Source organism: Micromys minutus (genome assembly GCF_963924665.1).
Source record: "Micromys minutus genome assembly, chromosome: 13".
Taxonomy (NCBI): domain Eukaryota; kingdom Metazoa; phylum Chordata; class Mammalia; order Rodentia; family Muridae; genus Micromys; species Micromys minutus.
This window is the reverse complement of record NC_137982.1, coordinates 12,523,420-12,538,050: the sequence shown is the minus strand read 5'-3', so window position 1 is coordinate 12,538,050 and position 14,631 is coordinate 12,523,420. Positions and strand designations below refer to the sequence as shown.

General features: G+C 36.7%; 1 protein-coding gene across 1 annotated transcript in view; it reads right to left on the bottom strand.

Moving 5' to 3' along the window:
- Positions 1-5,541: 5,541 nt before the first annotated feature.
- LOC308428833 (olfactory receptor 1E5-like) overlaps positions 5,542-14,631 on the bottom strand; it is a gene marked incomplete at both ends in the record, with an annotated part of 29,746 nt that continues 20,656 nt past the window's right edge. The window contains one exon of the mRNA XM_080927398.1: positions 5,542-6,474. Coding sequence (XP_080783524.1) covers positions 5,542-6,474 — 933 coding nt within the window. The remainder of the gene's footprint in view (positions 6,475-14,631) is intronic.

Genomic DNA, 14,631 nt, shown 5'->3' with positions numbered 1-14,631 from the left:
CACTGTGTCCTTGTTCAGTTTCAGTTTCCATGATTTGTCCATTGATGAGAGTGTGGTGTTGAGGTCACCCCCTATTATTATGTGTGGTTCAATGAATTTTTTGAGCTTTAGTAGGATTTCTTTTATGAATATGGATGCTTTTGTATTTGGAGCATATATGTTAAGGATTGAGAGTTCCTCCTGGTAAACTTTCCCTGTAATGAGTAAGAAGTGTTCTTCCTTATCTTTTTTGATATCTTTAGGTTGAATATCTACTTTATTAGATTCTATAATGGCCACTCCAGCTTGCTTCTTTGGGCCTTTTGCTTGGCTACCATTTTGTTTTCTTGACAGTGTCCTTATCCCTACAGAGCTTTGCAATATCATTAAATTTGTAGCTCAAATAATTTGTGTTTTATTCAGAAAATTTCCCCCTTTGCCTCTGTGTTCTATTGTTTTTCCCACTTTCTCTTCTAATAGATTCAGTGTACCAGGTTTTATGTTGAGATTTTGATCAACTTGAACTTGAGCTTTGTACAAAAAGGTAAGAAAGGATCTATTTTCATTCTTATGCAAGCTGCCTGCCAATTCATCCAACACTATTTGTTTTAGAAGTTGTCTTTTTTCCATTGAATGTTTTTATCTCTTTTGTAAAATATCAAGTGGCTATATGTGTGAGAGTTCATTTCTTTTTTTAAAAAATTGAACAACTTTATTTTAAAAAACAAGTATCAATATGCAGATTTTAAGCATTTTTGCATAAATGTATATAAATACATATTTGTGAGTACTTGATTTTTTAAAAAGATTTTACAGTATGCATTAAAATCTTACTTGTTACAATGAACATAAAATACATGTAAACGATTTGTTCATTTATTGATCTTTCATTCTGTTCCACTAATCTGCCTGCCTATCTCTGTACCAGTAGCATGCTCTTTTAAACACAATTGCTTTGTAATGCAGCTTGATGTTGCAGATGGTGATTCCTGCATACGTTTTTTTGTTGTTCAGAATAGATTTTGATATTCTAGGTTTTGTGTTATTCCAGATGAATTTGCAAATTGCTCTTTCCAATTCTATGGAGAATTGAGTTGAAATTTTGATAGAGATTGCATTGAATCTGTAGATTGCTTTTGGTAAGATGGCCATTTTTACAATGTTCATCATTCCAATCCATGAACATTGGAGATCTTTCCATTTTCTGAGATCTTTTTCAATTTCCTTCTTCAGAGTTTTGAAGTTTTTGCCATACAGGTATTTCACTTGCTTAGTTAGAGTCACACCAAGGTATTTCATGTTGTTTGTGACTTTTTTTAAGGATATCTTTTCCCTAATTTCTTTCTCCTCATGTTTGTCCTTTGAGTAGAAGAAGGCTACTGATTTGTTTGAGTTAATTTCATATATAGCCACTTTGCTGAAGTTTTTTATCAGCTGTAAAAGTTTTGGCATGGAATAGTTGGGGTTACTTAAGTATACTATCCTATCATCTAAAAATAGTGATAATTTGAATTTTTTCTTTCTATTTTGTACCCTATAACCTTTTCTTTTGGTGTCTTATTGCTCTGTCTAGTATATCCTAGTACTATATTGAGTATGTAAGGAGAGAGTTGACAGACTTGTTTAGTCCCTGATTTTAGTGGAATTGATTCAAGTTTCTCACCATTTAGCTTGATGTTCCTACTGGTTTGCTGTATATTGATTTTACTATTTTTAAGTGTGAGCCTTGAATTCCTGACCTTTTCAAGACTTTTAACATGATTTGGTGTTGAATTTTATCAAATGCTTTCTCTGCATCTAAAGAGATGATCATGTGGGTTTTTTTTGAGTTTGTTTATATAGTGGATGATACTGATGAATTTTTATATATTAAACCATCCTTGTATCCCTGAGATAAAATCTACTTGATCATGGTGAATAATTGTTTTGATATGTTATTGGATTATGTTTGGAAGATTTTTATTGGGTACTTTTGCATCAATGTTCATGAGGAAAATTGGTCAACTGAGGAATATTGAATCACTGAGAAGCTCCTAAAGAAATGCTTAACATCCCTTGTCATCAGGGAAATGCAAATCAAAACAACCCTGAGAATTTGCCTCACACCAGTCAGAATGGCTATGATCAAAAACTCAGGTGACAGCAGATGTTGGCTAGGATGTTGAGAAAGAGAAACATTCCTCCACTGTTGGTTGGATTGTAACCTCGTATTATCACTGTGGAAATCAGTCCGGCTGTTACTATGAAAATTGGATGGAGGACTACCTGTGTACCTAGCTATATCTCTCTTGGGCATATCCCCAAAAGATGCTGTAACATCTAACAGGGACACATGCTCAACCATGTTCCTAACAGCCTTATTTATATTAGCCAGGAGCTGGAAACAACCCAAATGTCTTTTAACAGAAAAATGCGTACAGAAAATACATTACATTTTTCACAATGAAGTATCCCTCAGCTATTTTAAAAATGGCTTCATTAAATTTTTAGGCAAATTGATATAATTAGAGAATATTATTCTAAGTGGGGTAACTCAATCACAAAAGACACATATTATATCCTCACTGATACATTAATATTAGCTCAAACTCTTACAATACCCAAGATTCAATTCATATAACACAATAAGCTCAAGAAAAAGAAAGACCAATGCATTGATGCTTCAGTTCTATTTAGAAGGGGGAACAAAATACTCACAGGAGGAAATACAGCAACAATGTATGGAATAGAAAATGAAAAGAGTTCCCTTATTTAAAAATCCATCCCATATACAGGCACCAAACTCAGACACTATTTTGGATGCCAAGAAGTACTTTCTGACCGTGGCCTGATATGGATGTCTCTTCAGGTACTCTGACATAGTCTTACCAATACAGATGAGGATGCTTGCAGTTAACCATCTGACTGAGCACAGGACCTCATTGGAACAGTTAGAAAAAGGACTGACGGAGATGAGGGGGTTTGCAACCCCATTGGGAGAACAACCATATCAACCAACTAGACTCCCCAGAGTCCCAGAGACTAAATCACCAACTAAAGAGTACACATGGTGTGACCCATGACTCCATTGGCATATATAGCAGAGGATGGCCTTGTTGGACATCAGTGGGAGAAGATGCCTTTGTTTCTGGGAAGGCTCCAGATCCCAATGTAAAAAAATACTTGGGCAGTGAGGCAGGAGTGGAGGCAGCACCCTCATATAAGCAGGAGAGGAAGGATGGGATAGGGGGATTCCAGACTGGAATCTGGTTAAAAAGATAACATTTGAAATGCAAACAAATAAAATATCCAATAAAAAATCTGGAAATGTAACTTAGTGGTTAGAGCACTCATCTAGAATATACAAAGCAATACATACACATATGCACACACACATACATACACATATAAATATACATATGCAAAAAATACACATATGCATACAAATACACATGTACACACATAAAAATCAACAAATTTGTTTTATGTAATTTGAGGAGTTGAGCACATATTAGCATAAAACCATCACCAGCAAATCTAATAGCTCAACTAGTTTCCTTATATTTTTCCTAACCTTTTGTTGGTGAAGTCATTTAACATGTTCTCTACCTTCTTAACAAATTCCCATTATTACTAATAATGTATTGAACAACTAAATCTTATCAAGGTGATAGGTCCCATGTTAAATACCTTGACAAAACAAAAGGCATGTACAGAATAATAAGTAGTTGCTTAGAGACAGAACATGAACACAAGATTTGGATGGCTGATCTCAGTGATAAACAGATTGAATTATACTCTAGCAGGTGTCACTCATGATGCCTCTGATAAACTGGGGAAGGGGGGGTATCTAGAAAATAAATGTTTAAACAGGGAAAGCTTAAAAAAGTGAGAGAGAGGAGAGATGAAGGCAAGGTAACAAAAACTAAAGATGTATCAAGAAACAATATGAAGCCTCACTAGTTTGTAAGCTAATGGAAATTATGACCAAAACCTGGAAAATGAACAGAGATACCATGCTCAGGCAAGCAACACTGCTCCTGAAGAACATTGATTATTAAATAGAAACCTTAGTGTCAGGAACAGAGTATCCCCACATGAGATATTGGTTAATGGTGTCCCAGAGGCATCCAAATCAACATTAGCTACTGCCATTGCTCTTAATTGTCTAGGATAATTATTGCTAATTATACTATTAACTTTTCATGTAGAACATAGATGGATCAATAGAAAACTGATCAGGAATTCTTTTCTGCTAGGACCTTCATGGTGGTAGAAGATATTATCTGTCAGGAGCCATCATAAGACTAGCAGGTGATCTTCCTGAGATGACCACCTTAGATTAAAATCCATGATGGAAATCTAGTGGGCAAGGAAGTTATCCTGCTTGCTAGGGGAAAAAGACATAAATTATCTTATCTAGCACTTCCCTGAATGTTACAAATGAACCCACCAAGCAATATGTGCTTGCTAATATAATAGTCTCAAAATTTCATAAGGTTCTGGGGTAGTTCAATAAACCATTGAAGTATCTGAACACCCGAGACCTTTTTCACAGTAGGAAATTCATTGATGATATGGTAAACATGAACATATCATGGCTAGAGAAATTACAGCCCAAGGAAGAAACCTTTTGATGTATTAATAATTATAATGTATTATCAAACTACCTTCTACATGCTTCTGTATTTATCAATAGCATTACTATGCTTTCCTGTTTGGTCAGAGAAGCTTGTGATGGCTAGTGCAGACTCATAACTGTTCAAATGTTGTGAAGAAGCATCTGTTAAGAAGCATCAGTTAATTTTTGCTTTGTCTTCCCCAATTTCTTTAAAACATTCTCTTGTATCCCATCCATATCAACTCTTGGCTTATATTTCTTCTCTTTTCTATACTCACTTTATTCACCCCATAGTTTTGAGTGTCACCTATGTTTTAACACCTCTGATATTTTTAGTTCTCTGGAACTTTTTATCAACTCAAAAATGTGTAATTAATTGTCTATGAAACATCACTCCATAATTACCTAATGCATATCATAAAAATAATATGACCATCACATGACAGCTGGAGGTAAAAAAGAAATAATATAAACTATAAACATTGAATTTATTATTGTACCTTAAATGTCGATGAATTAAGAGACTATAAATATACATACCTTTTAGGAAAAATTATTCCATTTTACTCATGATTTGTTTTAATTTTAATTTCATGTGCAGTAGTTTTGATGTCAGTTTGGCTTTACCCTGAAAAAAAGCATAAGACACATGACTAGGAAAAGGATTGCTTTCTGTAAGACAAATTGATTTGCTACCTTGTTGATGAGTCATTCTCTGGGATTAATGTTATATGGTTGAAGTTCAGTGAATTAAAAGTATATTCTGGGTTACACTGTGATGATGATCTATGCAAAGTATTTGAGAATCGTTTATTCATAATTTCATTTTTTAATACAAGAAGGAGTTGATATCAAAGATTCTTCCACAGGAATATGATTCATACACATTAATAAGAGACTATATAAGCTACTTAAAGAATATTTGTCATTCTTTCTTTGTCTTCACCAACCTGAAAGCTTCCTTAGATGCAGAGTTTCTTAAGAAGCCTCCTGACAGCTCCTTTAACGTCCTGGTTCCTGAGGCTATAGATTAATGGATTTAGCATAGGGGTGACCAATGTATAAAAGATGGCAATCTGTCGATCCTGGTCCAAGTCATAGGTAGATGATGGCTTGAGGTACATGCGAATCACAGAACCATACAAGAGCAGCACAACCAGAATGTGGGAGGCACAGGTGGACATAGCTTTACTCAGGGCAGCAATTGAATGCATGTGGGCAATAGCAAAACCTATTCGAACATAGGAGCCCAAAATAAAGAAGAATGGGCTGACAACTACAGCTACACCCTCAGTGAAGATTAACATTTCATTGACCACTGGTCGAGTACAGGAGAGCTTCAGCAGAGGAGTGATGTCACAAAAGAAGTGGGTGACCTGGTTTCCACACAAGGTTAAACGAGTGACTAACACACTGTAAAGGAGACTGTTAAGGCTGACTACCACCCATGAGGTCAATGTTATTCTCAGACAGAGGCTGTGGCTAACAATGGCAGAGTATCTTAAAGGGTCACAGATGGCAACATAGCGGTCATATGCCATGGCAGCCAGTAAGTGGCCTTCCATGCTCCCCACTGCCATAAAGAAAAATAGTTGTGTCATGCAACAGTTATAGGAAATTCTTCGATCCACAGAGAGTGTGTGCACCAGCATCTGAGGAACAGTGATGGTTGTGAGAGATATGTCAATCAAGGAAAGCTGGCTGAGAAGGAAGTACATGGGGGTCTGAAGCATGGGGTCTGAGCAAGCAACTAGTACTAATAGGGTATTGCCCAAAACAGCCATCAGGTACATGATAAGGACAACTCCAAAAATAACTGGCTGCATCTCTGGACGGCTGGACAATCCCAGCAACACAAATTCAGTCACTTCTGTCTTGTTTTTAGTGGCCATAAGTCATGGTCTACATCATCTGCAAAGAGGGAAGATTAGAGTTGGAAAAGGAAAGATGCCAAAACTCAGACATATTTTTTCTTTTAATTACAGCATTCTAGTAAGTCAACTGAACATACCCAAGATGAAGGTAGAAGGGATTGATATTATCCCATACACACTCACACAAACAACCATATTCATCTATGTAATATACACAAAATAATAATTCAATATACTACCATATATATGTAATAAAATGATGGTCATTGTCTCAAACTTACCTCCATGTGTCAATTCAGATTTAGGTGGTCCTTACTTATGTGCTTCTAATTATGATAATAAACATGTATTTGCATGCTACCATGATATCTTTGCCCTTTTACCACAAAATATGAATGAAATTCCTCATTCTTCACAGTGCCTCACCCATTTTTTTTCAAATTTCAATGGTTGTCTTCTTTACTGGTTTTCATCAACTTTTCTGTGAGTAGTCAATAAATTACCAAATAATATAATTAGATGCAGTTGTCATTCTTAGTATTTTCATGGCAAGAATATTTTATTTTATTTTTTGTTTACATATATATACTTGATGGCTGAAAACAGTTTTGTTTCTTGCCTTAAACGAGAAAATTACTGCCTATGTAATTTTTTTTTTTACAGATTTTATGCCTGTAACAGCTACATTTTATAAGGATGCTGGTTTATATGCTGTTTTTACAAATTCTTTGATTAATGGAGAATTTGGAATAGGAGTTGGTTTTAAGGCAGGGTCTCACTATGTAACTCTGGCTGTCCTGGAACTTGCTCTGTAAACCAACGTGTCCTCAAGCCCAGAGAAATCCATCTGCCTCTGCCTCCCACATGCTTGGGATGAAAGGTGTGTATCACCACTCCCAGCTTGTAGTTTTTAATATGAAGACTGTAGTTTATTTGTGACATTTCTTACAGTTCTTTGAACTCAGGAGTAGAGCTATCTCAGTGGGAAGTCATTGCTTTAATAGAGTGCACTATTTCTCAGAACTTAAATAAAAGCTAGGTGTCATGGTACACATTTTTTCTGACTATCATTTTCGCAAAAATATTATGAATTGGACATTAATTTTAATTAATCTCTATTATGAGAATTTTTCTATCTCACTTTCTTTCTAGTTCTTAAAAAAATTGCAATCAGCAATTCACAAATCATGCTGATTTTATTCTTGCAATCACGTTACTGTCCTTTGAGATCTTTATTGTACTACTTCATTTTAATGGTTCTCTCTCTCTCTCTCTCTCTCTCTCTCTCTCTCTCTCTCTCTCTCTCTGTGTGTGTGTGTGTGTGTATGTGCCTCCATGATCCTTGTTCTAAATAGTTGGTATTCATTGTTCATGAAAGTATGGATCCACAAAACTCTCTCTTAAGAATATGAAAATTTCCTGCCTGAAAATATAGAAAAGATTATTTTTATGCTACTCATACTAAATAAAACCAGTGTCCTTCCGCTGAAATACAAAAATAAAATTTATAGCTGTAACTTGCCTTTTTTATAATTATTTTTCAAATTTTCACTGAGATGAAAAGATGACCTGAGCTTCTAGATAAAGAGTAGAATGTGTGCAGAATGGCTTGTTTAACCACCACTTTGGGAGATACTCACTTCAGTTCACACAGTTATGCTTTATCTAAATCTTTCCCCTTTCTCTCCCTCATCCTTGTCCTTAATTGGCTACCTCTGGCATGCCATCTCAAGAACCTCTCCTTCACTGCAGTCCTTCCTGGTAGTGTAAAATGTGGTGATCTTGCTACTTTGCCTCTAAAGTTCCACTAAAATGTCATACTTGCTAATAATCATCTCCCCTTCTCCTCAATACTTGTTATCACTTTGGCGAAATATCTACAGAGATAAAGGAACTAAACACAACATCACAACCACCTCAGTTACAGCTGATTAATGGAGACTGACTCTACCATAGACAGCCACAAAAGATTAGATATTCAAAACTATTATTCAGGACATTTAAAACTGTCCTTTATCTTCACATTAAATCTTTTGTTATACTAAGCTTCTATGTAGAGTTAAAATGATAAATTTTATAGATGTATTTTTGTAGTCTTTTCCTTCTGATTTTTTATTTCATTTCACGACCAGTGCTTTGTAGTTTATTTTTCACTCTTCAGTTTTCCAACACACCTTATGTATTACCAAAAAAATTGTCCTTTCGAATCTTAGATAGCAGATGAATGTTTGAACTGTATTTACCCCAAAGGCTTTGCTTCACATTCTTCAGCACTTGCAACATCTTTCTGAAGCACATCTCTATTCATTTGGCAGGACTTTGTCATTCTCACATCTTGTCACTCACATGTTGTCAGACCATCTTTTGTTAATGAAGGAAATCCACAAATCAGGAAAGAGTGGCAAAGTTAGAGACGTACAATTTCCAATATTTATTCTTTTGCCTTTGTTTTTCCCTTATGTGTACATATCAGTGTACTCAGAAAACAATGTCATATGTCGGTAGTATGTTATTACTTCTTCAAAACCCATCCAAACTCAGATGTCAGTATAAATGTAGTAATGAATGTGAAAGAGAAGAAACAGACAGAAAGAAAGATGGAGTAAGTCCCTCTCTTTGTGGAAGAAAATAGTATCCATGAAATGGAGGGTAAATCTCTTATTTCTCTCTCATAAAGATAACAATATTGCAATGCAATATGCAACCCATTTTCTTTTGACCAAAATAGTGCTTTTCAATTATTCATATTCAAGAAAAGTAGGAAACAATAGTTGTGTTTTGTTGTGGGTTTTAAAAATCTGTATGTTTCTTTTCTCTTCTCCCATCTCAATTAAGCTCCCATCATGTCCTGAGTGCTCTAACCTGTTCAAGTGTAGCTATCAAGAATGCTGAGGCCAAGAGGAAAAATGATTGTTCTTTAGAAGAGATGAGACAATACAAAAGCAGTGTAATAACTCTTCAAATCAGTAAATTTAACTGAAATCCAGGAGAAGTAAAGAATACCCAAAGAGAAAAGATATGATCACCTCTAGTCTGTCAGCTTCTGTCTGGTGTTTCAGGGATATTGGGAAACATGGAGGAGAGGTGGTAGTTCCAGCCAAACCCTGATTATTCTTCACTTTTCTGTTCTGCAAAAGCTCCAGATAACATGATGCTCTTCTTTCTTATTTCATCAATGTTAGAAATAGATTCTCCATAGGGACTCACTGATGTAAATTCTGCTGTCCATCCACTCACTCTCACAATGAGGAATCAAAAATGTTGATTCTATGGTATATAAATAAGATTCCATTTATACCATGTCAAGATCTCACAAAATAAATTCGATGCCCTGTCACATGTTTCAGGATCTTAGATCTTTGGCACATTTCTCTATGCTTTCCTGAACTATTATTCTATGTCTTTGCTCCATCTGAGTACTCATGTCTTACTTAAAAATCTGTTTTTATTATAATTAGCAATTTTTCATGTTGTTCCTTCTATTGACAATAATATTTCACCTTAGTTTACAACTTTGATCTTCTTGGTGCCAATGTCACTATTTTTCTAATTTCTGCCCCCTTTCAATTTACCCTGGGACAGGACATAATATTCATCTCATATCATTTAATGGGTGCCCAGAGTTAAGGGTATGGGCAGTCCCCTTCTCTCTTGTTCATTCAGGTTTCTTTCATATCATTCTCCATAAAAGCATTTTAGTTTGGTAGCTCATCACAACCACGCAGGCTTTCATCCATGTACTCACTCTGGGACTATCATAACCCCAGGAGGCTCCAATTCTGTTCAGGAAAACACTAATTAGAATGGTTTAAGCTCTTGCACCTTCTATATTCAATGGGGCCTTAATTCACAAGCCTTCTCATTCTCTCTTTTTGTGATTAGATTTTACTACACAGCAGAATAAAACCCATCAAACTTCTGGAAAAAAAAAAGAGCCTTCAGGGAAAGTCTACCCTTTTGGGGAACACAATCTTTGTCCTGTAAATTATCAACAGTCAAACAAGGAGGAACCCAAGGGGGAGATGATTCCCTTTTCATAATCTTAAGAAGCCTTTTTGCAAAATATATCTTTCCAGTAATAATTTTATTAATACAAATGATTTAACTCAGACAAATTATCTGCTAGACATGAGATTTGTGATAGAGCAATAGGACAACTCTGACAATTACTACATCGTCAAGAACTGCCATTTCCTATTCTCTCCAAATTCCAAACCTTTTCTTAGTTAAATCTAGCCATTTAGTTTATTTAGTTTGTTTATTTAGTTATTTGTTTATATCATCCTTAAATAACTTGTTTTAAATTACTTTTAAGAAGAAGCAAGGAACAACTGGTGAGTGGGAGACCTAGGCTGCAGGGGAGCGGAGTGATCTCTGCGGAGTGCACACGGAAAGTACACCCCCTGCCTTTCCCTGCCCTGCCTTGCCTGATCCAGGGACCGGGAACAAAAAATTAGAAATTCTGTTTCTACCCGGCGGCGACTTCAGGACGCAGAGCAGAGCCTGGAGCATCTGCCACCAGGAACGGAGACATGTAGAGGCTGAGCAACTGGTGGGTGGGAGACCTGGGCTTCCGGGGAACAGAGAGATCTCTGCGGAGTGCACACGGAAAGTACACCCCCTGCCTTGCCCTGCCCAGCCTTGCCTGAGCCAGCGACCAGGAACAGAACGTTGGGACTTCTGTTCCCACCCGACGACTCTGAGGCATAGAACAGGGCTCGGCCCATCTGACACCAGTGGAGATCCAGGGACATGGACCAGATACAAGGGAAAGGCAAGAACATATCACTGACAACAAAATGGCAAGAGGAAAGCGAAAGAGTATATCCCAAGGAAACCAAGACAATCTAGGAACACCAGAACCCAGCTCTCCCATAACAGCAAACATCGGAATTCCAAACACTCCAGAAAAAGAAGATACAGACCTGGAATCATACCTCCAGATGCTGATAGAGATACTTAAACAAGAAAGGGAGGAAAAGCAAAAAAATTCAGAATGGCCGAGAAACATCTGAGGAAGTGCTCAACATCCTTAGCCATCAGGGAAATGCAAATCAAAACAACCCTGAGATTCCACCTCACACCAGTCAGATTGGCCAAGATCCAAAACTCAGATGACAGCAGATGCTGGCGAGGCTGCGGAGAAAGAGGAACACTTCTCCACTGTTAGTGGGGTTGCAAGCTAATACAACCACTCTGGAAATCTGTCTGGTGATAGCTCAGAAAATTGTATATAGTACTACCTGAAGACCCAGCTATTCCACTTCTGGGCATTGTACATTGATCTTTCTTATTCCTTGAAGAACTGGGTTGGAATTTTGATGGGGATTGCATTGAATCTGTGGATTGCTTTTGGTAGGATGGCCATTTTTAAGATGTTGATCTTTCCAATCCATGAGCATGGGAGATCTTTCCATTTTCTGAGATCCTCCTCAATTTCTTTCTTTAGAGGATTGAAGTTCTTGTCATACAGGTCCTTCACTTGCTTAGTTAGAGTCACACCAAGGCATTTCATATTGTTTGTGACTATTGTGAAGGGTATCTTTTCTCTAATTTCTCTCTCTGCATGATTGTTTTTTGAGTATAGGAAGGCTACTGGTTTGCTTGTGTTAATTTTATATCTAGCCACTTTTCTAAACTTGTTTCTTAGCTGTAGGAGTTTTTTGGTGTAATTTGTGGGGTCACTTAAGTACACTATCATGTCATCTGTAAACAGTGATGTTTTTAATTCTTCCTTTCCAGTTTGTATCCCTTTGATTTCCTTTTGTTCTCTAATTGCTCCAGCCAGGACTTCCAGTACTATATTGAATAGGTTGGGGGAGATTGGGCAGCCTTGTCGAGTCCCTTATTTTAGTGGTATTTCTTCAAGTTTCTCATGGTTAAGTTTGATGTTGACTGTTGGTTTGCTGTATATTGCTTTTTTTATGTTTAGGTATGGACCTTGGATTCCTGTTCTTTCCAGGACTTTTAACATGAAGGGGTGTTGAATTTTGTCAAATGCTTTTTGAGCAATTAGTGAGATGGCCATGTAGTTTTTATTTCTTTGAGTTTGTTTATATGGTGGATTACGTTGATGGATTTCCATATATTAAACCATCCCTGTGTATCACTAATGAATCCTACTTGATCATGGTGAATTATCATTTTGATGTGTTCTTCAATTCGGTCTGCAAGTATTATGTTGAATATTTATGCATCAATGTTCATAAGTGAGATTGCTTTGAAGTTCTCTTTCCTTGTAGGGTCTTTGTGTGGTTTAGGAACAAGTGTTATTGTGTCCTCAAAAAATGAGTTAGGTAGTTTTCCATCAGATTCTCTTTTGTGGAATATTTTCTATAATGTTGATATTAGGTCATCAATAAATGTCTGATAAAATTCTCTACTGAACCCATCTGGACATGGGCTTTTTTTGTTTGAGAGGCTTTTGATGACTGCTTCTATTTCTTTAGGTGTTATAAATTATTTAGATGGTTTGCCTGGTTCTGGTTTAACTTTAGTATCTGGTATCTGTTTAGGAATTCATCCTTTTCCTCCATATTTTCCAGCTTTGTTGAGTATAGGCCTCTGTAGTAGGATCTTATGATTTCTTGAAATTTTAGTTTTTGTTATTATGTCTCCACTCTCATTCCTAATTTTGTTAATTTGGATAATCTCTCTTTTCCCTCTAGTTATTCTGGCTAAGGCCTTATTGATCTTGTCAATTTTCTCAAAGAACCAGCTTTTGGTTTTGTTGATTCTTTGAATGGTTCTTTCTGTTTCTATTTGTTCAATTTCTGCTCTGAGTTTGATTATTTCTTGTCAACTACTCCTCTTTGGTATATCTTTTGTTCTCGAGCTTTCAACTGTTCGGTCAAGTTGCTAGTTTATTCGCTCTCCACTTTCTTTTTGGAAGCACTCAGAGCTATGGGTTTTTCTCTCAGTACTACTTTCTTTGCATCTCATAGGTTTCGGTATGTTGTGTTTTTGTTTTCATAAAATTCTAGAAAATCCTTGAATTCTTTCTTTATTTATTTTTGACCCTGATACTCTTTAATAGAGCATTGTTTAGTTTCCATGTCTTTATGGGTTTTTTTTGTCTTTGTTGTTATTAAAGACCAGTAGTAGACCACTGTAATCAGATAGGATGCATGGGAGTATTTCAATCTTCTTATATCTATTGAGGCTAATTTTGTGATTATATGGTCAATTTTGGTGAAGGTGGCATGAGGTGCTGAGAAAAAGGTGTATTCTTTTGTTTTAGGATAATATGTTCTGTAGATATCTATTAATTCCAAGTGGTTCATAACCTCTGCTAGTTTTACTGTGTCCTTGTTCAGTTTCTGTTTCCATGATCTATCCATTGGTGAGAGTGGGATTCTTAGGTCTCCCACAATTATTGTGTGGGGCACAATGTATTTTTGAGGTTTAGTAGGGTTTATTTTATGAATATGAGTCGTCTTGTATTTGGAGTATATATGTTAAGGATTGAGAGTTCCTTCTGACAAATTTTGCCTGAATGAGTAAAAAGTGTCCTTCCTTATCTTTTTTGATAACTTTTTGTTGAAAATTTACTTTATTCCATATTAGAATGGCCACTCTAGCTTGCTTCTTGGGGCCATTTGCTTGGAAGGTTTGTCTCGCGCAACCGTCTCGCCAGCAAGAACGACGCTGCACACAAAATAGGATTCTTCTGCAGTAAAGCTTTAATGCTCTCGAGAGGCAGAGCATAAGCTTGCAACACGTGAAGACGAAGACCCCAAACTATCTAGCCCATCCCCTATATAGGAATCAGTCTTCGCCTTGGACATGGAGTCCCCTGATTGGTTGAAACTCATCAGGCCCTATGATGCCACGGGAGAGGCAGAGCTCAAGGAGTGGAAAGTTACCCAGCGCGTGCGCACATGACTTGTTTACTGCTAACTCCAGCCGGATGTCAGTGCCATCTTGTAATGGAGAATGTGCAGGCAGTGCCCCACATCTCCCCCTTTCTTTTATTCTTTAAGCAAAGTAGGACACCCATATTAGGAGGGTGGAGATAGAAATCAAATCCTCATTAAGGTGTATAAAGACCATGTACAGGAGCAACCGCTAGGCTTTTTGTAGCCTGTAGTACTCTTGACCTGTCACTCTGCTGTTTTTCTGAGGGAGGGATACTGGGGCAGGCAACCCTCATGCAAAATGACATATCTCCCAGAGATA